The sequence below is a fragment of the Plectropomus leopardus genome, chromosome 6, assembly GCF_008729295.1.
Source record: "Plectropomus leopardus isolate mb chromosome 6, YSFRI_Pleo_2.0, whole genome shotgun sequence".
NCBI classification, from domain to species: domain Eukaryota; kingdom Metazoa; phylum Chordata; class Actinopteri; order Perciformes; family Serranidae; genus Plectropomus; species Plectropomus leopardus.
This window is the reverse complement of record NC_056468.1, coordinates 35144339-35172027: the sequence shown is the minus strand read 5'-3', so window position 1 is coordinate 35172027 and position 27689 is coordinate 35144339. Positions and strand designations below refer to the sequence as shown.

The window sequence follows — 27689 nt, the reverse complement described above, 5'->3', positions numbered from 1 at the left end:
TTTTTTTTTTTTTTTAATTTACGCTGGTACATTGTTTACGCTCCTCTTTTCAATCCCGGCCTGAAGCACAAAGACTACAGCCTGGCTGCTCTCTCTCTTACAGTCTGACCTACTAACACAATGAATCACATGAAAAAACCCAGACTTACTGATATATTTCATCTCAATTTGATGCACTTTTCCTCTATTGAAGTTGCATTAAATCACTAACAGGAGCTTAAACTGCATCTGTGGAGCTGTATAGTGAATTTATTGACTTAAATAATGTCATATATGGATCTTAAACTTATTTGTGGTGTGTTTGTTTGCTTAATATGGTAATTTTGCAGTGACTTTCTTGGGTTTGAGATGCTTGTTTTTGCTTTCAGAATGGCATTTTTAAGTATTTTGGTACAATTTAATGAATTTTCTGTCTATCAAAGTCACTTTATTAGACTTCACTTTATTAGCTTACAGTACATTTATTTAGCGATGTAATACATTTATTGACATTTTTTAGACTTCATGGAGCTTTTCAACTCATAAGGTGTTTTCTGTAATACTATGCATGGTTCCTAAACTTGTTTGTGGTGTGTTTATCATCATAAATATAATGATTTTGCAGTCACAATAGAGGATTTCTGACTGTATTTTAGGTGGTTTGTTTGTTTTTTTCTTTCCTGGGCCCTTTAGTATTATAAAAGTACTATCTTTTGAGCTATACAGTGAATTTATTGACTTATACTTATAGTATTGTATATCATTCTAAACTTGTTTGCGGTGTGTTTGTTCTTCTAAAAATAGTGATTTTGCAGTGACTCTGCAGGCTTTCTTTGGTTTTAGGCAGTTGGTTTGGGTTCTCAAAGATTGCTTCACTGCTCTTTCTTACAGAGTTTGACCTATTACACGAAAATATATGTTAAACATCACTTCACACATGCAAAACTTCTTTAAGAGGCATTTTAAAGTATTTTGGAACAATTCAATATTTCTTTTTATTCGATCAAAGTTACTTTAATACCCTTACAAGAGGTTTAAGGGCATATATGAAGTTATATAGTAAATTTATGGACCCTAATAGTATTATATATAGATAAATTGTTTGCATTGTGTTTGTTGTGCTGAATATAGTAATTTTGTAGGTTTTCTTGCAAGGTTTTCTTTGATTTAGGGTGGTTTGTTTTGGTTCTCAAGGACTGCTTTTCTGCTCTGTATTAAAGAGCTTTACCTACTACCACAAATTACACAAAAACATGTTTTTTTAATATCATTTCATACATGCAAAACTTCTTTAAGAGGCATTTTAAAGTATTTTTGACAATTTATATATATTTTTTTCCTTGATCAAAGTCACTTTAGTACACTTAAATTAGCTTAAAGTGCATCTATGGCACTATGGAGGGATTTTATTGACGTTTATAATATTGTATGGTTCTTAAACTTGTTTTTGGTGTGTGTGTGATGCAAAAAAAGTGACTTTGCAGGCTTCCTTTGGTTGAAGTTGCTTGGTTTGGGTTCTTTAAAATACCCTTAAACATGACTTCATACATGAAAATCTTCTTTAAGAGTCATTTTAAAGTGTTTTGGTGCAATTTAATACATATTTTCTCTATCGGAGTGATTTTAATACTCTTTCAGGAGCTTAAAGTGCATCTGTGGTGCTATATAGTTGATACATTGACTTTAATAATATTGCATATGGTTCCTAAACTTGTTTTTTGTGTGTTTGTGATGCTGAAAATAGTGATTCTGCAGTGACGTTGAAGGCTTTCTTTGGTTTTAGGTGGTTGGTTTGGGTTCTCAAAGACTGCTTTGCTGCTCTCTCTCACAGAGTCTGACCTACTAAACTAACCTCAACTTGTTAAACAACATGAGGCGTTATATTGTCAGCCAGCGAAGTGTTTTATTGGCAGAGAATCTCTGAGCTGCTGCTAACCCATTTTTCAGATGAAAGCACGGACCTGATTTTCCACGTCTGGCTTCTGATTTGTTCAGTTACTGATGTTCCACTCTCTGGACTCCAGTTATCTCGGGTATTTGGTGTTAAACAGGAGGGAAAAACCCCTTTTTTCGTCTTTTTATCAAGACTTTTCCACACCCTGTTTGTAACTGGTGCTCAAACAGGCCTGTTAAATGTCTTAATCCCTGAACTGACGGATGCGTACGTGGGAGAAGGTTTTTTTATTTGCATCCTCAGTTAAACAAATCAGTCTCTTTGTACTTGGTCGACCTCCCTGTTGTCACGTATCCCGGTGCAGAGTGTGTGTGGTAAATGTATGTGTTTGAGGGTCTCGGAGAGAGAAAAGTAAACACTGACAGATCGTGATAATCTCGATCAGGTTTCTTGTCAGTGGATGTTTCCGTTTTCTTACCTTTCATCAGTGAGGGAGGAGCAGATTGGGAGTTTTAGTCTCACAAACACAGATAATCTCGCTGGTTGAGTGAAATGTGAGAGGACAGAACCAAAAAACGACACATGTTAAGGCCTCGATGATTCACCCGCAGAATATTGTTTTTAATAATTGAGTAGTCCATAAAAAGACAGAAACTGAGGACAAATGTTTCCACTTCCCAGACCTTGAGTCCTGCAGTTCCTTATTTTGTATGAGCAAAAAGTTAAAGGGATACTTTGCAGATTTTCAACCATCTTTGTGTCAGGATAACATCACTCAATGGAATCGCAGTCATCTCACAATTGTGAATATCAACATTTCAAAAATATCGCTCAAGTTTTGAGCAGATCTGTAACCAATTGTAAAGGAAACGAAACTAGGCATGGCGGATTGAAAATATACACCCAGATTCTGTTACTGCGTTACCTATTAAAATATGTTTTCAGAAGCATATTTTATCTTACTGTTACATTGTTTCCTGTGTCAAAACAACCAAGCCATGGGCGAGGTTGCATAACGTGACCCACCAGCAGGAGCGTTTATTGGTCCAGTGCGGTGCAGTGCATTCTGGTAGTTGTAGGTTTTCTACCTCTTCAGTGAATGCCACAGTCCTTTGTTTTCTCTGGTCATCTGTAGCACCAATTTCAAAATTAGTTGTTTTTATTGCTGTAGAGATGGCTTAGTTTTATGGAAAGACTATCTTTCTATCAGTGAAATACTTCTTTAAAGAACCTGATGAGAATCAATTAAGAGATATCAGGTGGAGAAAAGCTTAAAATCCTCTTATGGGAGAAGCTGTAAAGTACAAATACAGCATAAAATGTATTATTTTAAGGGTTGAAATATTTTCTGTTGACTGACTAATCCAGTGTTTCAAAACTTGCAGGCCAGAAGTCACAAGATAGAAAAAAAACCATATTTCTTCTGCACAAATTCTGTTTTTTGTTTGACTTTTCTTTAAAGTTGCACTAATAGTCGAACATGACCAATTATTAAAATTGAAATATGTAATATAAAAGTTATAGCTTTTATGATCACCAACTCTGCAGCTCTACAGAGCTTTTTAGTCTTTCTTTAGCTCATTCTTTCTGCAGATTTACTGTATGGTTTTGTGTCACCACTCTTGTTTCAAGCAAACAAACTTGGATAAACTCGTAACACTGAACACTTCCTGCATCTTAAAGCAGCTTTAATCTTCTTGTTTTTATTGCAAAGACTGTATAGTTTTACCTCTTTAGGCCTCTTAAAACTATTCGAATGCAAACAACCTGAGAAGGGAGTGTCTCAATCACAACTCGCAACCATGCAGCAGCTTTTAAGAAACGTTTCTTCACATGAATTAACCACTTTATAATCTAGAAAATAATATAGACACATTTTCATTCTACAGTTTGTTTTTTTCTTATTGTATAATAGCTTATTTTTATCTTCCGTTTTACAGCATTTTACTTATTTCTATGTTTTCTTACTGTGTTTCTGTCATTTGTGAAGCACTTTGAACTGTTTTGTTATTAAAAGGTGCTTTACAAATAAACGTGCTTCGTCTTGTTAAGTCATTTTAATACAATCTGTCACAAGTCGTGGATTTATGTGCAGACTTTAAAGTATGTGACGTCATCACATGAATCCTCAGCTGGACTCTTAGTCTTGTAAATAGTCAGCACTCTTCTTCATGTTGAACTGAAAAACAGGAAGACACAAACAACAGACCACACACACATGCAACCAGTGATTCTGAGAAATGTCTGTATGAATATCTGCTTGTAACTGGGAACTTTCAAAATCACATATTCAGCCACAGTTCAGTCTAACTGCACAGTACAAAAGTCTGAATAACTTTCTTCAACACAGTCAGTGTGTTTACATGCACAGTTTTGTGGAGCTACAGTTATAGCTCGATTAGGCCTTTTAATTGAACTGTCCTTGTCCCAGTATGCAAGCACCGGGGGAGAATCGATTTATTGACGAAAGTTTGTCTGACTCCACCATAGCAGGTGGAGATATGCCCTCTTTCAACAAGTTGCTCTAAATCTATATTATTTATGTAGTCTATGATACAGACCGAATCACAGTCATTACTGTTTATTTACAATAACCTCAGGATAGAAAACCGCAGCGTCACGTACATATAATAAAACGGTGCTGAGTAAACTTTCTTTTCATTGATAACTTTAAAGCCACCTAAAAAAAAAAACAAAATCAATATCACTTTACCTTATATTTAGAATATTCTCACTGCATTTCTGTGCCTCGAGACAGCCTTTACTGTTGGGGACTTGAAGCCATTATATAAAAAAGACCAGACTTCACTTTTTTAAAAAAAATTGAAATAAATATAAAATACCGTTTTAAAGTTGTATTTCCCTCACCGAAACCGAAATAATAAAAAAAAAATGGGTCCGTCCTCAATTCTTAATTTATTTTTTCAGATGCCTGACCCATTTTGCAACACCCTTTCCCTTATCATAAATAACAAACTGTCCCTATTACTAACCATTGATGGAGTCCAGTTAAAGTCCGACTAAGGTGTTCACATGACAGAAAAGCTTGACTTCCAATCGCATTATCAGGGTGTGTTCGTCCAGTTTTGAGACATTGGATTTAGGCTGATTTCAGTCTAATCTATGCAGTCTATGCTTGCATGTATTTTTAAAATTCAGTTTCAGTCGGACGAACGCAATAATTCCACTTTTTCAAACATCATGTAAACGTACAGACTGATGCAGAGTGTGTTTCAGATTGAATTTCTGGGAGGTTTTGTGAACCTGATAGATTTCATTGTAAAGTGTTTTATTGAAAAAACATATTGTCCTGCAAATGTTTATTAGTTTAAAATTCCTTCTTTGACTGTAAAGTTTGACAGTCATGATACAAAAACGTTGTTAGCTCTGGCCTCTGAGCGTGAGATCATGATCCAGTGAGATTATTTTTTTACTGCCTCTAGAGGAACACAGCCTCTAAAAAAGTTTCAAACTAAAACTGCAATTTGCTGAGAAATACCAAGCTAAAAGCTCCCGTCCTCAGCAACGAGGCCTGCGATGTCCCGATCTCTCAGAGGTCACTGTCCTCTCTGGAGGTTACGTAACAGCTCAGATTCCCTCCCTCCCATCTCAGCTATCATCTCTGTGACTGAAAACAAGGCCCTCTCAGAGGACGAGGCAACGGCGTAGGGAGGCTCCCTCCGCGGCAGACAGAGATTAGCGTTATGTCAGAGAGCTGACAAACCCAGTCTTTGTACAGAGGCCTGGACGGGGCCTCGCTTCGTTGTGGGTCGGGAACAGTGGTGGGAATTAACAGCGAGCTTATGCAGCAGCCTGAGCTGCACTGCATGAAAAACTCCCAGAGTCCCTGCTGGTTCCAAGTCTGGCTTGAAGCACAGAGGATCACATGCTGCGAATGTGACTGTCTGATGTCTGTCATCCACCCGCAGTATGACTGACGTTCAGCTGCTGCACACAAACATATTGGAGTGTTTCCTCATAAGTTTTGGCATGCTGCAGCATCGGTTGGGCATGCTCTTAAGATTTAACCCTTTGAAATCTGAGCAAATTGGCTGGATTTCTTTAAAAACTTGGTAAGAAGGCAATGAGCACCTTAACTTTATAAGAAATCACCATCAAAAGCAAGAAGTTCATAAAAAGTTGCAGGAAAATTACTTTAAAGAAAAGAAAAAAATTAAAAAAGCAAACAAGGAATTTGCCTAAAGAGAGTGCTAAAATAGAATTAGATAGATAGATAGATGCAAATATAGATAGATAGATGCATAAATAGATGGATGGATGGATGGATGGATGGATGGATGATAGATAGATTGATGGATGCAAACATAGATAGATAGATAGATAGATAGATAGATAGATAGATAGATAGATAGATAGATGCATAGATAGATAGATCTCCGAATCAGAATTGCCTTTATTGTCATTGTACTTGCATACAATGAAAGAAGTGGTGCTACTCTGTTATACACATTTAAACAAAAAAGGAAAAGGAAAGGACACTGTAAAAAAAAAAAAATAGCAATATTTGTATAAAAGTAGAATAATAAATAATCTTTATTGCACTTGATTAAAAAATAAAGTGTGGAGCAACATGAATGAACGACAGTATTTTTATATTTTTTGTATTTCTTTTTCTGCAATTGTGTTGGGTTTTTTTGGGACATTTTTCTCTTTTCTTTTTTGGAAAGTATTTAGTAATCCACCACAGCTAATTTTCAGGTCATTTTCCTGTCCCCTTTAACTGTTTCTTTTCTTGCAGTTTATGGGACATTTCTTGCCAAGTTGCTCTTTGCCTTTTTCACATAATTTCAAAAGACACCAAACCAGTCTTATCAGGTTTCAGAGGTTTAAAAACATGTGAGAGGAGTTTGAACACAGCACTAGGAAACTGATGTTGATCCAGGTGTTAAAGGGTTAACCACAAGATGCAATAAAGCACAGTGGAGACATTACATCAGGATGTGAAGTAAGGACAGCAGCAGACTAATGACTGCAACAACAGTGGAATTTTTTTTGCAGAAAAACTTGTTTAAGATATTGTGACTGCAGTTTTTTCTGGCGTGATTTCAGCATCAACAGCGCTGTAACCTCCCTGTGCTTAGTCATGTTCACACTGTGCAGAAGTGGCGTCTTCAGATGTCTTTCTGTTTTGTCCAACCTGTTGCCCAAATGCTAAAGATACTCAGAGAAAAGCAGCAAATCTTCATATTTGAGATGCAGTAAGCAGAGAATCTTTAACCTTTTTTCCCTCTGACAACCGACTTAAAGAATTAGTTGACTGTCAAAATACTTAGAGCCCTGGTAAAGAGCAGTTATATCATGATCCTCAGCATACATTGGGACTGAAAAGCCCTCTCTGTTAATGCAAAGTGTTGTGTGGTGGTGGTATGTTGTTTAAGGTACCAGTGAGGCGATTTATCACAATCCACCAAGTCCAGTTTGTGTAACAGGTCGGTGAATTTAAAGGCTTATTAGACGGCACAGTAGTTTATAATACTCTGACCCAGGATTTCATAGCTCCAAAGTATTAACCTATACTTTGGAGTATAGTATTTACCTATTTCAAATGTTTTACCATGCTGAATTGGAATAAAACTACAAGTTAAGTCAGACTAACTTTGTTTACTGACGTTGCTATCACTTAGAAAGAACAAGGTCATTTTTGTAATGTTGAAGTTGCAAGAACTTCACAAAATTAAGTAAATTCAGCTGAATCTCAAGTAAACTTAACACTTCAAATAAGATTTAAAGTTAGATTTTTACTTTACTTTTTCAAGGGAGTCAGGTGCCAGTTTAAGTAAGATCAACTTCAGGTTTATAGTGTTACTTTTTGCAGCAGCATCAACAGCATGAAACATTGTGTACTGTCATGGCGATGTACGAGTCTGGACAGACATGGATGTTAAATTCACGGAGGCATAAAACCATGAGGCTGTAATTTCAGTTTAAAGGGCCTCTGTGTTTTGTCCAAGTTGTGGCTTTACAGTTTTTGTGATATAACGTAAAACAGTGCATTGCATTTATAACAATTGGACACGGCGAACACAAAGAGGAGCCAAAGGCAAAAAGGAGTTACATAAGAGCCTTCGTGAATTTTCACTTTGCTTCTCAGAACTTAGATGAGTCTAACAATACAGGGAAAGAAAATACACAAGTTCAGTGAGGAACATTACTTGTTACAAAAATAAGTTGTTTTTTTAAAGAGCATTTAAGAGCAAGCAATTTTGTTTTTTATAATGTTTCTATTATTACATTTTCATTGTGTTTTTATTGTTGCAGCTGACTGCGAGAATTTCCTTCAGGATAAACAAAGTGTCTGTCTGTGTTTGCTTTGATCTTATAGGATTTTTTAAACAAATAATACTGACTGCTTAATTAAAAAAGATTTAAGTATTTAAAGTGCAAGCTTTTCTTTCTGCTTTCATGTAACAATCCCAAATATTTATGTGCATGTGCAAAACATGCACAATTTCACTTGATCTACTGGTATAACATTTGTTTTGGTGTTATAGTAGTGACATTTTTATGTGTTTGAGATGATATTTTAAGTGTCCTCCTCTTATTTTTGGCACTTTGCACTGAGAAAACAGAAGATGAGTGCAAATTACACAAACTCAATGTGAAAGCAGTTATCGGAAAGATATCATATCAGAGCTGGTGTTGGATTTCAAGTTTTTGAAGCATCCACTACATCCAGCCAGCTTTACAGCATAAACACCAGTCAGATATTCTGATGGATAATGTTTTTTTACTCAGTCTGTGCAGCTTTCGAAACCATATGGTCTCTGTCTTGATTTGGCAGAAAAACTTGGTTTCCAGTGGTGCATGAGTTTAGGTTTCATCAGCTGTATCTTGACATTTATAGTTTACATTTTTGGCATTTAGATGACGTTTTTATCCTTTCTGTTGCTGACATTTACAGAGCTCCAACACTGCATGAAGCCAGTTGTACATAGCGTGAAGACACAACCACAGCAGCCTGTTTCTGGGATGCAGTGAGACATTTCTTAGAGATGGTAGAGATAGAGAAGCGCCAGGAGTGGAAATAAGAGCAGAGGAAAGAAGATGGAGGGGATTTTTGTATCTAAACTTCAATTAAACAGGAATGTTAAAGCAGTAAGAGGTTACAGGCACCTGAGAGGAGGATGTGATGGAGTAGAGAGAGTGAAGGTGAAAACAAAGAAGAAGTGACTGAAACATGGAGCTTTAAGAGGCTGGAGCGAGTGTTTCTGATGAGGCAACGTGGACAGATTGCGTTTATTTCCTGTTACGATATTTAACCTCAGCTGTGCTGGAATGCACACATCATGTTCAGTAAGAGGCTGCAACCACATGCAAATACACGCCGTCATGGGTATGACAGGGTCAAAACCGGTGTCAGTTTCCGAAAAGCGTGTTTAGAACAGTAAAGTCCAAAGGATCAGCTCGGTGCCAGAGTCTGTTTTGTCTCATGCAATTTTACTGAAACTCAGCTGATGTTTCAGATGAAATTTATTACAATGTACAAACTTTAGCTATTTGATCTCTTGTAACACATAAATTGTCCCAAATACACATTTTGCTATTTATTTTCATGCTTCACATATGGACAAGTGCGTCCACTAAAGACTTAATTGACAAATAATCCAGAAAAGTATATTTTAACATCCACAAATTAATAACAACAGAACAGCTACAAAGCGGACCTTATGGTGAGATTGTTTAGTTAACTTCTTCTCTTCTTTTGTTAGTAATGATGTTTGAGGTTCTCCTGAATGCCAGAAATATGTCTTTCAAATCTTGTTTTTCCTTTTTTTTTAAAAAAGAAAACTCTTTTATCTCTCCATCTCTTATTTAATTTTAAATGTTTTGCAATATGCTGAGAGTATTATAACATACAGTGTTATATATAGCAACTTATTACCTTTTTCAACTTTAAGTTATGTCCCTATATGTTTAATCTAAAAAGATGAAGTTTAAGAGATAAGGTTTCTCATTTCAGTCATTTTCATTGCAGCAAAATGTATCTAGTGGCCTGAAAAAGTAAATGATTTCATGATTCTAGTGGGCTACCAAAAGTTTAATTTTCATTTTTAATGTCAGTAATGTATATAATAAAAAAATATCGATCTCTGTATTGATACAAGATTGCCAAGCAAAATATCGCAATATTCTGCTGTATCACTTCTTTTTCTCCACCCGTAGTGCATCACACATGTATGATTTCCCATCTTTGTGCTTCATATAACTCTGTAAAACTGCTGCAATCACTCAGTCTGTAAACTGGTTGAAGTTAATCAAGGACACTGATGTAATGCTGTTTTTAATGTTGTTGTGCACCTTTTCTTGGTGAATAGGTTGTTAAAGTTTACATGAACAAAACTACAAAGATTACATGCTAGTTTGGAGAGCTTTTGCATTTGAAAAAATTGGTGTTGAATTTCTCATTTGTGTAATTCTGACGCTGAACTCTTCCAGTATGGTGTGACGTTGTGCTTCACAGGTTGTGTGAGTGTTTCCCAGTAGGAAGCTTCAGGATGTCATTCTTAGGGCCCTCAAGAGTACCAGGAACATTTGGGTGGAGTTGGCAGGGCTTCCTGACTGTCTGTTTGTTGTCAGGCGCCATCCAGCACTTGACTGGTCTGAATTGTTCTAAGTGGCCCTGTTGAAGTTTTTAAGTGATTGTTCTTCTTTTTGCTCTCATTGATTTGTTGTTTTTCTAAATATGTCGCTGGCATTCTCGCATCTAAAAAAAACAATCGTTTGTCATTTTTTTAAAGACAAGCATTGACAGATGACATGCAACAAAGGTCTCCAGCAAACATTTCTGCTATTTGTTGTCCCCGGCATGTTTTTTTTTTAGCTTGTTCTGGGACCCTGCACCTCCTCACATACCCCACTGCATGTTAACGTATGGTCACATGTTCCACACATGTCCAGTTGGCACTTGAAGACATGTTGATATGAATAGACGAAATTTTCGTCACATGGACCATCACAGCTGCAGGAGCATAAATTTGGGTTGCACACAATATTTGTCAGCTGGGTTATGTAGTATTGCATTAGAATTATAAACAGGTGTTAAATTTTCACGTAGAAGGAATTTGCCTCTCTGTTTTGCTGCGTAAACAAAAACAAGCACAGCCAAAGTCAAGAATCGTAAATATAAAGTAGAAATTGACTATAATAGATATGATAAACATTTGAAATATTTATTATTTCATTTTTTATAATAAAATAAGAATAATAACAATAATAAAGAACATGATAATAATTAAAAAAATATTTAAAAAAAAAAAAAAAAACATCCTATAATACCGCTGTGCAACATTAAAGTTTGGAATGTGCCAAAGTTCGCAGCAAAAAGAAATAATCTTATTCCAACCTGCAGACATGATAAGTAATTAAACAGTTATTCAATCAACAGAAAGGCAATCTTTATCGACACACATATGGGTTGAACTAGGGTTGGGTGACATATACTCTATGTATTGCCGCTTTTTCCACGTGCAATGGCTCTCCACCTCTCACAGACACACACACAGAGCAGAGCTTTTGCAGAGCTCCAGACTGTGACTATTTAGTCATTTTGTGACCATGGAGTATTACTGCGATTTACAAATACTTAATATATGACCTGGAGAGCTGTTACTTTGTTTCCAGCTTACAGAGAATGAATCTTGAAAGTTAAAGGTGCCGTGGTGTCTGTTTAACTGTCAGCTAGCGCTAACATCCAACTGGAAGCTTCAAGTCCACAGCAGAAAACATTTAACACAACATTTTCAGCCTGAGTTGCTTTGATTTATCCAATTATAACAATACCTTTTAAAATTTCATTATAAACGTACTTTATTTAACTTCCCTATGACACTATTTTATTAAATGGTATTGAACTGTATTATTTGACAGTAGCTACTTTGTTTAAATTTATTGTAAATGCAGTTTATTAAGTATTTTCTTTCTATTTAAGTAGTTAACATTACTTAAAATGATATTTAGGAATATCGTGATATACTGTGCATCGTGCATTGCAATAAAGCCTTAAAATCCTGTGATAATATTTTAAAGCCATATCACTCAGCCTTAGCTTGAACTGCTATTTGTTGCTGTTTTTTTCAACGTAAAGAAATCAATCTTCGGATTTCGGACTGTTGGTTGGACAAAAAAAGACTGGCCAATACATGAAATAGAAAATTGGGTTTATTTTTTGGACTTAATGTAAAAAAATGTGGCATTTTATAAAGGCTGTACAAAGCTTTTGAAATAATTGTAAGAGATGGTATGTGATGTTAAATTCCAATAACACGTATATTGAAAAATATAAAAGAAATATATATAAAAGAAAATTGGGTTTAGAACAAACAATTAACAAAGAAAAAAGAGCATCTTCTGCACCAACACCCCATTGGATCTACTGAGTATCCTCTAATTAAAATGGAGAATTGGGTGTGTGTCATGGTTTGAAAGATTTTAGGAACATGTCCCGTGCGACAGCCCCGTGAGTGCTGACTTCCAGGAAGTTTAGTGGAAACACAAGCAGGAAACAATCCCTGGAACCACCTCTGTTTTAAGGTTTTGTCAACCAAGTCACTGAAACATACCTCCTCTGTGAGAGAAAGTGTTGTCTTTGTCACCTGGTCGGACATTTGGCCGGTGAGAGCGGGGAAGGGACGAGAGAAAAGGAAGGAAGAAGTTTGTGTGGCGAGTTTAGAGATTGACTGGGATCGAGCTGCTTCTCAACAGCTGTTTCCTGTTTTCATCTCACTTTTCCAGCCGTTAGCGTTTTGGTGGGATGTGAGGGGAGGTGTGTGGGTGTGGGGTGCGGGGGTGTTTTGGACGTTATTCCTCTGGTATCAGGCCAGGTGATCAAAACGTCTCTTCCTCCATGCAGGGGATTTCCTGCGAAATCGATTGTTTTAGCTTCTCTCTCTAATTTTCTCTCTTTTTTAAAAAAACCTGGCTTTTTTAAATATTTTCATGATGTTTTGATTTGCCACATAGAGGAGAAAAATGCAATCCTTCACCAGGTTTCAACTCCATTTACAGACATGAATGAGTCATTGTTATCGAGAAACAGTTCCTATAAATGATTAATAACTCTGATTGCAGCACTCTCGTGTTAGAGCAGGCAACATCACAGAGGAAAGACTTTGGTGTTCAGTTTCATATAACCTCACTGACTGAAATGTATGTATACCAGGGGCGTAACAGTGCGTGTATTGGTAACAAACCATCACGGTACAGGCACTTCTGGTTCAGCCCACAGGTGGACAGCGCTTTGTAAACATTAACATTAATTAATTTATAATGTTAGAACAGCAAATGTACAGAATTTTTTAGTTGCGGTACGTGAAGATGCTCCCGTGTCATTCAAGTCACCTTTGTGTGATCACTTCGGTTTCTGGGTGAAACACGAAAAGATAGAAAAGGCAAGTGGGGAAAAAAAAGCAGTGTGCCGACATTATTAAGTGGCAACTTAGTGGCCCCATATGAGTGTGACTATCACCGCTGCAAGAAAAAAACATGAAGTTGTGCAAACGCTGCTCCTGAGAAGTATTTTATTTGTTGGAGAGCTTAGTGGTTTGAAGCAGTACTCTATGGTATTTTTATACATTTTGTTTTGATTCATTTCATTTGAATCCTTTGCTGAGTCACTGACAGCTGACAACTGTTAAACCATTATTGTTTAACCAAATAAATGAATGTTCTTAATTAACGACGAGCAGTTTTTAGAAAATTAAATGCATCTTTCAGAAGTCTTAAAAATGCTTAGCCATGGGAAGTAGGATTTTATGAAGCGATGGGAATCCAAGCGGCCGAATCTCACATGCAGAGTGAAAAACACAAAATTGCCGAGAAAATAATAAAGAAGTACAAGATAATTCCTACTTCTGTTGGTAAACAAAAAAGATACTTTTATGATGATATAATATAGTCACTGTCTTCCATGTGTTTCACTCAAGAAAGGTTTTGTTTTTCAACATTTTTTATTGTTATCAACAGTTTTATTTCATACTAAGCATGTGGGCTAAATAAAATTGTCCCTCTTCAGTTTGGATATTTGAAAATTAGTCTAAACTTCATTCAGAGTGGCATTAAGAAAGTCTTTTAAAAAATCTTAAATTGAACTTGCTTAAACCTGCAGGAACTCTGTAAAAATGGTCAATACTGATGCAGCAAATGTTTTTATAGCTTTTAGTTTGCAGAATACGTCAAGCTCCATAAAATACTACATTTCCCATAATGCAACTTGCATCTTTCATGCAGCATCTTTTCATCAGACTTCCATCTCTTTCAAACTCCAACACTTTCTGAACCTGAAGTTGACAAAGCTCCCCCAGAGCCACAGAGACATTATATAACTGTTTTACAGGTGCAATGGGACTCCCTGTGAGGGGTGAACCGACCTGTGTGTTTAAGTTGGTCGACTTTCCCTTTAAATAGTGTTTATTCAATAAAAGTTACTCACATATTAGGGTGAAGGGTCCCATGTGTTGTTGTTTTATTGTTGTTTTAGTGGTTGTTGTTGTCAGCTTTTGGGAATTAGCCTTTTGGCAGTGATGTTGATCAAATGCAAATAAATTAGTGAAGTAACAGGTACGAGGGAGTATTTGCGATTTATTCGATGTCTCTCCAGTAGAAAACGTGGCTGTTTAAAGGTTTTTAGCGTCAGCGAGGGTCGACCCTGTGACCTTTTGGGTACAGGAACATCCTCTGTGACTCCTCGCCCCTCCTGGTTGGTCCTGACGTCACCGTCCCTCTCTGCAGGATCTGTCTGCTTCCTCAGCACTCTGCTCTCTCTCTGCGCTGTTTATCTGAGCCCTTGATGCGACCCGACCCGGGCTGCTGTTTGTGTTTCTGTAAACGGCCGGGGCCCCCAGGAGCCACGCAGCCAGGATGGGAGATAAGGATCCCAAACTGCTGCATTGCTGACATGTTGAGTCATCACATGCTGGGGTCCAGTTGAGGGTAAACTCAAATCAGGGGCTTCGTGTTTACATTTCAGGCTTTCTGATGACTTTAAGGGTGCAGTCACTACTTAGTTTGCCTGAATAACAGCAGAGAAGTTTTCTTTGTTGTTACATTTGGGTTATTTCGGTTCAGTTTTCCAACTTAACAAGCCGACCAAAACTTTAAACACATGTAACATGGAGCCAGAAACAGCTCGATTACTGGACACAACTTTAATTACCTGTCGTCTTGCCAGATTGCAGATTTTTGGCAGCAGGGAAAAGGTCAAAACAAATCTGATTCCAGTTCCTGAAAGTCATGCTCAGCATGATACATGTAGTTCATAATATAAGTTTTCCCACCAGCAGGGACAGCTGACTAGTAGATATTAGTATTAGTCTACTTCAACACCTAAATGCTGAGTCAATATGAAAAACCTGAAAAAAAGTTTTAAAAAGGTCTCTTCCGAAACCGAAGAGACCAACTTTTTTTTTTTTTTTTTAAATCCATTTGTTGAAGTCTCTTTGTAAACTGAGGACTCATTTTTTCAGTAAATGCTTCATATCTGGGGTGTTTTTGTGGCGTGGTTTGTGGTTATGTCACGTACCATGAAACTTCATATGTGGGCATATTGTTGCATGTCATACCTCCTTCTTTTCCCATGTTTCCTGTAAATAATCTTAAGAAGTACTTTTTTCTCATCCCAATAAAAACCTAGTTTCCCATTTTTCCCTCCAGTGTTTGCCTCTTTTGAGGTTTTGAGGTCACAATTCATCCTCAGCAGCCTGGCTTTTATTTGCTTTCCTACAGCTTCCCTAATCTGCTCTGCATATTATTTAGTCACAGGAATATTTTGTTCTGTCTCTTGTTGACTCGAACTGCCTGCTGACTCTTGGCCTACTTACTTTAATTTGCGTGTAATTGTTGATGATGTAGGAGTTTGAGCTTGTTCTACTGTAGATTATTTTACTTTTCAAACTTGGGAGTGAAAATCAGACTGCTGGCACTGTTTCCTGTAGTTTTACGATCTCTGTTTTTGGTTTTGTCTGAGGTTCAGAGGCTGAGGTCATTTTTGGATGCTGTCTTTTGTCAACACAGGACAGCGTCTCTCCTACATTTATGTAGCAGTTACAATTATTTGGTTCTTTTGTTTTACTGAACAAGTCTTCTTCCTGAGCTGCCACTCCTCCGTCTTCAGGATGACGTGTGGAAAACATCAGTTTTTACTCTATTTTCAGCTGTTGGAAATTGTGTTTGTTTGAGGCAGTTTTCTGTTTGGAGCACACTGATTTGGTTGATCTTGATCAAAGTATCGCCCTCAGGGACCAATGCATGGAAGAGGCCACGCTTAATGGCCGCCTTTGTATTCGTTTTTCTGTGCAGGCGTTATCATGTCGGCCCTGTTTATGTGAGCTCTGTTCAGCTGGAGTGAGAGCAGCTTCAGTGTCTGTCTACTGTCACCGTGACCTGCTTTAAGTGTCTGCTGCTGGGCTGCGTTCACAGCACAAAGCTGAGGTTGTAGCTTGTATCTAGTCTTGTATTTTTGGTGAGTCAAGTGTCTTTGTAAAGTCCTGACACATTGTTGAACCCTTGAAAACCTGAGCAAAGTGGCTTAATTTCTTTTAAAAATACGGGAAGAGGACAGCGAACAATGAAAGACAAAATGACTCCAAAATTAGTGAGAAATTAGTAAAAAGTACAAGAAAGAAAAAATAAATCAATAAAATAACATTTTTTTTCTAGAAATTTTCCCTAGCTTTTTAAAAATATATATTTTTTAAATCTACTAATTTCTTGTAATTTGTGAAACATTTTTATCTAGTTGCCCCTTGCCTTTTTTTCACATTTTTTAAAAATAAGAAATCACACCAATCTGCTCAGAGTTCAATGATTAAGAGGCATCTGAAAACAGCAAAAGAAAAGTGATGTCAAAGAGTTAATACTCAAAAGATGAGAAGCATTCAAACTATAATGTATACCTCCAATAAGACTGCTTTTTGTTTTAGCACAAGGTAAAACGGGTTCTTCCACACTATAAATTCTTACTTATAAGTGCACAGAATAAAATAATCCTGACTTCTGAGATGGAACTAAAGACATTAATTTTGCCAAATTAAAGTCTTATGAATAAATTGTTGTTGCTAACATAATAACCTAATAGAGAAGTCAAGAATTTCTGAATTTTGAGTCAAGTTGCCACAAGAAAATAATGAAATTGTACCTTTCTGCAAATCAAGAACCAAACAGCGGTGGCATCATGCCGCTCCAGTGTGTGATTACACTCCGCATCGTTGCATCCTACAATCAAAAGAGGCATGACATGTGTGACGTTTAACACACGAGTGTCTCTAGCATGACATATAAAATATGCATCTTCAGCACTTTCTAAACAATAACAAAGGCATTAATGTGTTAATGCTGATCTCGTCCTCTGCTTGGAGGGTAAGGAGCTCGTGAATATCATTGTTTTCTCAGTTTGTCAACATTTATCGCCAATGTTCTTCTTTCTATGGTACACTTACAGCTGCTTTTTAAATCTTGCATGAGTTGCTCACACAAACACATTGTCAAAATGTCACACTCATGCCGTCCATGGTCACGTCTTTCCGTCTTTACACAGAGCTCGTTTCGGGACTGTTACCACCTCCGTTCCCGGGTCAGAGGCAAGACCACTCTGTCCCCCCTTTCTGTGATCGGATGTTATATACAGAATGCCGAAGCGGCACAAGGGCGTGATATTCCCGCCTTGAACAGCCAATGTACTGTGGCTAGCAACTTGTCAGCTGTCACACCTGTTTTGAATCCACAATGCTGGCATACTGTTTAAAATCACATACTGGAGTGGCGTGATGCTGCCCTTGTTGTCTCTGTGTAAAAATACAAAGGAAAGGGACCTTGAAGTGTCCATGTGGTACGATCTCTGTGTAAGAAGGGCTGTTGATTCCTGCAGGGACAGTGTCATGAAAAGAGTTAGTTTTTTACAGAGACATCACTGTGTTTCCATCGGGCGTGGTATCACCAAAACCAGGTATTTTAAGCAAAAACATGATATTCTTCCTAACCATAACCAACTGTTTTTTGTGCCTAAACATAACGGCAACCATCGTATCCTCTATATAATAACGTGCAATTGTGACGTGCCCATAGTTTGCAGTAGTATTGCAAACATTAATTCTGGCAGTTTTATTATTTAGTAATTGTAAAATGCATTGCAAAATTGAGGTACTCAGTGTTATATCAATAGATTACTCACTTGTTAAATGTTTTGCTTTTGATGTGGCAAAAACCCTCAGTTTTTACCTTTAAATTCAGCATTTTGTTTCATAAAAGTGTTGTATTTTCGTCTGTGGTGCTGGGTGTAACCAGGCGGACTGAAGTCCTTCATGATTTAGTATCAGATATTAGTTTGATTCAGATCAGAACTGAAATAGTGTGACTACATGCAGGTTTTTCGTTTTTGACGCTGATCACAGAACAGCTTATATTTGAGTCTCACGTGAGAGGCCAAAGTTTGTGGTAGCAGCTGCTGTGTGAACGCAGCCAGAAAAATGCTCTGTTAACAGCTCCACTGCACTGCTCCTGCACAAACAGGGAAGCACACAAGAGTAAAAAGAGAGAACAGACGGGATGCAAAGGCTGCAGGTGAGATTAAGAAACAAACGTTCAGAGGGCTTTTAAAAGCGTCTGAGGCTGAAAGAGAGAGTTGTCGGCGTGAGTGCCTCCTCCTCTGAGCTGCTGGCAGAGCGTCGCTGGATTTGAGGAGTGTGAGGTTTCCATGGAGTCTGAACAAAGCCATCTGGACTGAGGAATGTGGTTTGGGAACGCTCCCCGTTACACACTGGAGGACCAATAGCGTCGGGGTCCTGATAAGACCTTGGAGAGAGAGAGATGAGAGAGAGAGAGACTGTGCTTTTGTGTTTCTGCTCCTCTGAAAACCTCACTTGTTTCCAGGGATAGATGGATGAAGGGAAATCTTCATTTTCACCTCCTGGAGGAAGTCATAGGGTTGATTTGTGGGTTTTGTTTTGGGTGTTTTCTCCCAGTGCTTTACTACGTCTGCCACAATTTTTGAGTTAAGCATGCCCGAGCCTTTAAATCACATTGTTCAGACAGATTAATATCGTTGGTGGTAAACTCGAGCGTGAAGAGGTCTTGTGGAGTTTTCTTGTAAACAAAGTTATGTTTACATTCAGAGCATTTGTTTCCTTGAGAACTACGCTTCCTTCCTCGTAAAACATTTGCAAACCCAATTTTTCAATTAAATGTAATCAGTCAGTCTAAAAATCTAAAAAAATCACAACACTTGCGTATTTTCAGACCACAGGGCCCAAAGTGAAGATTTCAAATAAGTAATTTTTGTCTGAGCAGTAGTCAAAAGACCTGAAACCTGACGCCGATTCTGACAATAACCAAAGATGTCCTCGATAGATGATAAATACAGGATTTTAGCAGTAAAACTTGTACGTTTGACTAAATTCATTGTACAACATAAATACTCAATTTATAGTATTAAATTGAGAAAAGCAATAAAACTTAAATTGAGAGCTTGTACCAGTAAACGTCTTCTAAGTGAGCAATCTTTTACCAGCATTGTCATCAGTTAATTAAATTAAAAACATTTAAATAGTAAATAAAATCATAAAATTCTATAAAAATAACATTTGTATAAACGCGTAAGAAGACTAGTTTTTGATTATATTTCGCATTTAAGATTTTTACTGTGGATAATAATTAAAAGTGGTAAAGAGAGGGACGACAAGCGTTAGAAATCACACACCTCATTGTGGAGCATTGATGGTGAATAAGATGATGGGGGAGGGGAGTGTGAAGAGCAGCTGCTGCGAGTTTGCACTATAGATTGTGAGTGTGTGTGTGTGTGTGTGTGTGTGTGTGTGTGTGTGTGTCGTTGTACACGTGTCATTAGCACCTTCTGTCTCACACGATAACTCAAACTGCCTCAAGAGCTCAATGAATCAAAAAGACTGAAATCCAAGTTGAAGAAGTAAAAACATGGAAGTAATAATTGTAATATTTAAATTAAACTAAGAACAAGTCATTATTCAGTGTATTTGTTTCAGATCATGATTTCTTTTTTTTCTTTTCTTAAACCCTCTATACAGCAGAGTAATTGAGCTGTGGGGCGTCTGTTTTTCAGCATTGACCACCAGCTACTGTATGTTATACACTGACTACACTTAAGTATCTCATACGGCCCCATTTAAAAAATCCCAAACTATCCCTTTAAACTTGAAAGTTTCTCATCATAATGCCCGTGTCATGAGCATCTTATAGGTTACTTAATTAGACTTTTTAAGACTGTTCTTGTACTTGATGTTTCAAAGGAAAGGGCTCTTCATTGCATTTCTCTTTTACCCTCAGTTTTAAGTGCAGTCCCACCACGAAGCTCCGTGTCTGTGATTTATAAGTGTTGGAGTTAAGGAGGCGTCAAGCAGTTTAAGTGACTCCAGAAACATTTGGATGTTTGGTTGGTCTGTTTCCTCTCAGCAGAATCCAGTGAAAGTTTTTAAATGAGCCGTTTGCAGTTTTAAAAGGAAAAACACAACTCTTTTTTCATTGGTGATAGACACACAAATTATGGTGGTCTTTAACAGGATGGTGTTTAACCCAAATGTTTGGTTGTCAGAATAATGCTCATTCACAGAACAGCGCAGATTCTCATGATTCAGGAATAATGAAGAGTAATGGATGTAAGGAGCATTTTCTCCCCATAATTGATGTGTAGCATTTAAAAAGAAATCAACTTCAAACGTCCTGACTTTGGGATTTTGGACGTCTTCCTGTTTTACCACCAGAGACGTTCATAATTAACTACAAATTACACAGTAGAATGACAGCTTCTCACAGTGAAAAATTCATTTTTAGCAACCTTTCAAGACTGGAATATCTCAAGAAGTATTGAATAAATTACCATTAATTTTGGTGCGAACATCACCGGTTTCCAGAGGATGATTGTTTGTGATCCCCTGATTTTGAGATTTTTTATGATAAAATAAGATATATAAAAAAAGGAATAAGACAAGATAACATAAGATAACACAACAACATGACATGACATGACATGACATGACATGACATGAAATAAGATAAGATAAGATCAGTTAAGATTAAGATAAGATTTAATTTGTCCCACAGTGAGGAAATTTGTGTTGTTGGAGCAGCCAGGTGTATACAGGATAAGCAAGCAAAAGAACAATATAAACTGTAAAAATAGAAAAAAAGTAAGGTAGTAAAAAGTAAAAATAAATAAATAAGGTGCCAAGCTCAAAAGTTTAAAAAATATTTACACCATTGCATAGAAGATAATTGCACTTGTGAAAAAAATCACACTTTTCTATAATATTTTGTGATTTTGCTTATAGTCTCAACAATTGGATGGATTTCCATAAACTGTTGTTGCACACATTCATTTCCCCCTTTGGGAGTGTTTTAATAACTTTAATTCTCTCTTAACTTTTCTTCTTGTCCCATCTTCTTTGGTTAATAATCAAAACCTTAGAGTCTAGTTTACGCCCCAAACTAAATAACAAAGGCATAAATCCAACTTTACACTTTTTACGGCAGACTGTGCTTCAAGTACAACATTGTAGGACCAGCAGAATAATATAATGGGATATTTCATTCTAAAATAATTTACATTCTTAATTTGTTCATTAGAATGGTTAAATAAAAGTACATTTCTCTAAATTCAAGTTCTTAATATTTGGCTTTGAATGTAAAACAAGAAACAAGAAAAGAGATGTAAACAAGAAAAAAATATCACAAATTTTTTTCTTGTTTACATAATGTTTGCAGTGTAATTTCTCTGTCATAGTTTCTTTTTTTATTTTTATTTTATTTACTTCTAATTATATATTTTTATTTTTTTAACGTTCTCTTTGTATCCATAATTATTCTGTCCTTGAGCTGCTGAATCCCCTCTGGAGATCAATGTATCACATCTCAATAATGAAAAAAATCAACACAATTACACATTATACTCACAAAATGAAAAGGGCTATAAACAGTGATTATTTTCCATGATTGATAATTATCTTCTCCATTGATCATTTGGTCAATAACAAATCATAAAATGTGTGAAAAGGACCATTGCAATCCTAAAGTACAAACAACAGTGCAAAAACCCAAAAATATGCAGTTATATGCAGTTCTCTTGAAAAATACCTAAAAGTTACTGGTGACGATCAGTTGACCAACTGTTATGAACAAGAGTGCTGTTTGATTTTACAGATGACAGGAAAGGCTGCAGAAAATCTAATTTAGATGTGAACTTTGTTTTAGCAACACAACACACGTCAGATTTGATAAACAAATTAAGATGTCTCACAAATCGACGTTCTTCCTTCTGTTGTTGCGTGCTTCGTTGTTTCTAAGACATTTCTCCTCCTGTCACACCAGCTTTTGTTTTCAGAAACAAACAGATCAGCGACCCGTCTGTTTGTTTTCACGCCGACAGCTGTGTTTCCCACCCGTCAGCCAGGATGTATGGATACGTAAAGGTTTACTGCTGGCATTTTCTGACCAAGCAAAACTGTTTTCACAGAAGTCTGTTGACCTTTGTTAAACTGTTTCCCTGACAGGTTTTCTTGTCAGTAACAAAGGAGAAAAAATCCTGAGAGATAAATTAGTTTACATGTCGAAAATGTTGTTTCATTACTCAGTGCATTTAGCCTATGCTTTATTTAGAATATTTTAACCAATTTATAAGCTGTTACTGACGGGGATTTGAAGCTGTCATATCAAAAACACCATACTCTGTTAAAAAAAAACCCAAAACAGATGATTGAAACATTGCTGCTCTACCGCTGCCTCTATCGGCTGTTGTGGAAGGTAAAATAAATATTCAAATAAAGTGGACACTTAAACCTGTAATGATTTTTTTAGGTGGCTAAAATATGTTTTGCTGCAACCCCCTTCTACAGCAGGATATCGCATAGCTTCCGTGCCGTGTTTTGGGACTGTGATTTATTAATCAGAGAAGGAGGGTGAATGGGGTTTGACTTTTTTTTAATTAAAAATTAATGTAAAATACTACCTTTTAAAGTTGTATGTCCCTCACCCAAGCCTAAATTAAAAACACAAATCCCTCCTCAGTGCTTACATTTTTTTTAAAAAAAATGCCTGACCCGTTTTGCAGCGCCCCTTTCCCCCTTAATAATGAATAGTCCCTAACCACCGAGGGAGGCCGGTGCAGTCACTAGGAACGCGTGCAGAACGCCGAGTCCAGTTTAAGTCTGACTAACATGTTTGCATTTTTAAAAGTCCAGTTTAATTCGGACTAATGCAATAAATCGACTTTTTCTAACATCATGTAAAGTGATTGTGAGGTCACTTATTGGGTCTTATTGAAAAAATGTCTCCGCTCTCTATCCTTAAACCAAATGCTGCATCTGCCTCAGAAATCAGCCAAAGTTAAGCTCAGCTAAAACAGTAATCGTGTGTCAGAAGTCATGGGAATCAGTTCTGTATTTCAGTTAGTTTTGGAAAAACTTGCTCATGACATGTTTTCTCAGTGTTGCTCTGATAAATCTGATTCTCAGTGGACACAAGGAGGCTGAGAGACTGGGAATGACATAACTGGAACAAATGTGTTGTTCTGAGTATAACTAATCAAAATTATAACGTGCCAAGACTCGGGAACATTTGGGTTTGACCTAAATGTCAGGACAACAGCCCTAGTCTTTGCATTAATACACACTTTATGTTGTAGTTTTACATAACATGTTACAGTGTCACTGTCAGTTAAAAATGAATCATACTATCATTGACCACAGCTGCTCAAGAGATGAGGAGTAAGCGAAAATAGAAAGGCTTTCTTGAAATTAATAATTCATCGGAAGCACAAGAACGCAAAAAATGTTCATCGCAGAGATTTATGTGTTCCCGCTGTTCTTTTCTTCTTACAGACAGGAGGTTCACGAGAACTGTGTTCGCTGGAGGAAGAGGTTCACCTTTGTGTCCAAAATGAGTGCCAATCCCCACACCGGCGTCCTGGATCCTTCTGTCTGCAGGGTGTCAGTCAGAAAGGTACCGCTCTCACAAGTGCCTGATAAATGAATTCAATCAATACAATGTTCTTAAAAGTTTAATTTGAACCAAAATAATAGAAAACTGCACTCCTGTTGACTAAAGATATTCAGTTATGCAGTTAGAGACCTGCTTTACTTTTATTTTTAATTTATTTAACCAGGAATGGTCCCATTGAGATTCAGAATCTAATAATAAAATACTTCAAAATATACACACTCAATAAATTTAACCCTCTGAAACCTGGATTGCCATTGCTTTTTTTGTGCTGTGTTCAGACACCTTTGCAAGTATTTAAACCTGAGGAAATTGGTTTGCTTTCTTTTGAAAACATGGAGGAAAATGCAATGAGTAACTTGACCAAAAGCTGTTCAGCTAACTGCAAGAGATTAATAGATAGGGGGAAAGATAGGAAAATTGCACAAAAAACTATATTTATAATTATCATAATTATATTTTTAAAATTATTTTTTTGATTGGGTTGATTTGGGCATAGTTATCCCCGATTAATATCACATAATTTGGATAAAGCCAATTTGAAATTTTAAAATCAGATGTCAGTTGATACTAATTTAATAATAAAATGTAGATAGAAAACCACACCAGACCTTCACATACAAGATGCAAAAGGTAGCCCAGCTAGAGGATAAATTAAAACTGAAAAACAAAACAAAACATAATAAAGACTTTTCCAAAACTTTCAGTAAGTTGTACTTATTCCATGACTTTTTGAAACTTGGAAAACATGAAATTTCATGACTATTCCAGGTTTTCCATGACCACAGGAACCTTGTGTCCCATGCAGCCCCACCTAAAAAAAAGTATGAGAGGCTCATCTGAAAATAGGACAAGAGATTTGTTATTTGTAATTTCTTCACAAAAAAAACTCAAAGCAAAATAAAACAAAACAAAAAAGGGGGAAAAAATAAAATAAATTATAATAAAGTAAAATTTGACAAAGTCTGACATGACTGCCTGGTTTTCTGAAATCTCTCGATTGCTCCAGCAATAGTGTATCAGTTGATCCTAATTTAACGTGCCAAATTAAAATCCGTCAAGGTTCCTTTCAGTACTGTAGATCACTAAATCAATCGGTATTGGTCAGGGTTTGTAGAAACACATAGGTAACATCAAAATCTTTTTAATTTTGTGATTATCTTATCTCTTGTATCAATACCCTACAGAACTATATCCACTAACAAACCAAAATGATTGTCCCGACTGTTGAAGGAGGTTTTGAGACATTCTCCCACAAATGTCTCGGGGATATTTCAGTGCAGACTTGATGCTAAAATCTCCCATGTGAACGCCGCCTCGGTGCCATGCTCTGAGGAGCATTGAGTGTGGTCTCGGCCTGTAATTTCAACTCTCCCGTCGGGAGCCCTGTAATTGGAGGCCACTGTAATATGAAGTTGGATCAGTTCAGATCACCGGGTTCATAACTGTCTTCCTGTTTTCCCCCGCAGGAACTCAAAGGAGGAAAAGCATATACGAAGGTAAGAAGAGTCTCCCTCTCGGGTCGCCTCACCTCTCATAAACACATAGAAACAGTTACAAATGAGCTGTTTAAACATTAATGCCACATCATGTAAATATTAGTATTTCTCACTCGAGGAGGGCGTCTCGATAAATCAAAAACCCGTCTTAACTAAAGTTCACATTTTTCCGGAATCTGCAGCACATCCTGCCAACACCTCTGTGACCGTAACCGAACGAGCTCCGGACAAATGAGTCACGTCTCGCATTATAAAACTACAAGGTCAAACCCCTCGTGAAGATACACGCTCGTTGATCTTTTGCCGTTGTTGCCCGACAGGAACCGTTTCCTCTGTTTTCGCCTGTTCCCCATTTAGGTTTTCCTTGCGGCTAAATATACCCGGCTTCCCTCCTTAGAAGTTGGCTTCCTTTAAATACACACCTATGAAAACAGAAGCTCCTAAAGAAAAGGGAAACCTGGAGAATGAAGATTGGGGACCTTTAGCTTGAGAGAGCTGCCGAGTTAATTTACAATAACATCGTAAATGGAGTGAAGACAAAAGGCAGTTTCCACACGGGGAGAAGATGTGAGTCCTTATCGGTATAATCTGGGGCTGAATAGAAACTCCTGACCTTTAGATGTAGGTCAGAGATTTCAAAAGGTGCAGCAAATTTCATGTACTTGAACCATTGCAACTTGTAGTGTACTAAGAATAGTGCTGCTCTGAGATTTTACACTTTGAAACCTGGAGCAACATCATTTTCCATGTGCCAGACGCCTTTTACCAGTATTTAAATCTTTGGACCCTCAGCAAATTCAAGGTAGAAGAAGGTAGAAGGTACATTTATTAGTCATTTCTTAAACAAAGTTTAAAAAAAACTAAATTTCATTTGTCCTTGATCCTGGTACATCTTTGGAATTGAAGGATGAGTTGATTAAAATTATCAGCAGAGAATGGGAGCAGAGCGGACACCAATGGAGACACCGGCGGAGAATGGGAGCGGAGCGGACACGGGCGGAAACTGAGAGCGGAGCGGACACTGGCGGAGAATGGGAGCAGAGCGGACACCAATGGAGACACCGGCGGAGAATGGGAGCGGAGCAGAAACCGGCGGAGACTCCGGCGTGGACACTAGCAAAAAATAAGAGTGGACACTGGCAGAAACTCTGGCGGGAACACCGGCAAAGAATGAGAGCAGAGTGGACACTGGCGGAGACACTGGCGGAGACACCGGTGGACAATTAGAGCAGAACGGATCAGTCACAGTTAATATATTTACAATGCTGACATCTTTGTATTCTTCATCTTCTTATATGATGCTAACTGGCAAACGGCAGCTTCTTTATTTTCGCCCAACGATTCCAACAACATCAACACCAAAAAAACACTCCACAAAACTCGCTCGAAATGCTCTCAAAATTTACTCATTTATCTCTCTCTACTTTCTCTGTCGACAGCCACGTGCCGCTCCTTTTTTTTGTGTTTTTTTTTTTTTAACTTTTGTTTTTTTTGCTTGTTTCAGGTAATTTTCCTGTCATTGTTTTTTTACTAATTTCTTGCAATTTTTATCCATGTTTTGTTAAGTTGTTCACTGCCTTCTTAACACATTAAACCATTACTTTTCTTTTTTTTGTGCTTATTTTTAGGGAATTTTCTGGCAACTTTTTTTTTTTCCTAATTTCTTCCTTTTTTTTTCTTTAAAAAACAAACCACGTCTCTGTAGTATGAAACCTGCTGTCTCACTTTCTTCCCAGGGTGCACTGTGATTGGGTGTGTAAAGGGCCATTTCACGTTTTAGATGTGCCCCAGATTCTGATGAGTCGTTCCCAGATAGGAGAACGACATTCGTCTTGCTCTGATTAATTGAGGTCGCAGAGACTTTAACAAGTTAAATCACCACATGCTACACCTGCTCCTCACTCAGCGGAGAATAGTCAGCAAACTTTTTTTTTTTTTATTTTTGCGCTCATCAAAGCCGTTTTAAAAATACAGGCTTCACTCTTCGCCTGGTTTGATGTCTGTTAAGATTGACGTGTGGTTTTTGCACCCTGTCATACATTCAAACTTCAGAAGCTGGTTTAACAACGTCAAGTCGCTCGGTGTGCTAAATAACGGGTGTCGCAGAAATATCTCTTGCCAAAAATAAAAGTCAGTGAACCTATCCATTAGAGCATCTAGAATTAACTCTTCTTCTTCTGTTTCTTTGTCATCGTCAGCTGGGCTTCACAGACCTCAACATGGCGGAGTTTGCGGGCTCTGGCTCCACCGTGCGCTGCTGTCTGCTGGAGGGATACGACACCAAGAACACACGGCAGGACAACTCCATACTGAAGGCAAGGACATGATGAAAAACACGTTTTGCA

At 37.3% G+C, this 27689-nt stretch overlaps 1 protein-coding gene across 1 annotated transcript in view; it reads left to right on the top strand.

Moving 5' to 3' along the window:
- LOC121944203 (protein FAM102A-like) overlaps positions 1-27689 on the top strand; it is a 40032-nt gene that overhangs the window by 2658 nt on the left and 9685 nt on the right. Inside the window, exons 3-5 of the mRNA XM_042487924.1 lie at positions 23728-23848; positions 25315-25344; positions 27543-27659. Coding sequence (XP_042343858.1) covers positions 23728-23848; positions 25315-25344; positions 27543-27659 — 268 coding nt within the window. The remainder of the gene's footprint in view (positions 1-23727; positions 23849-25314; positions 25345-27542; positions 27660-27689) is intronic.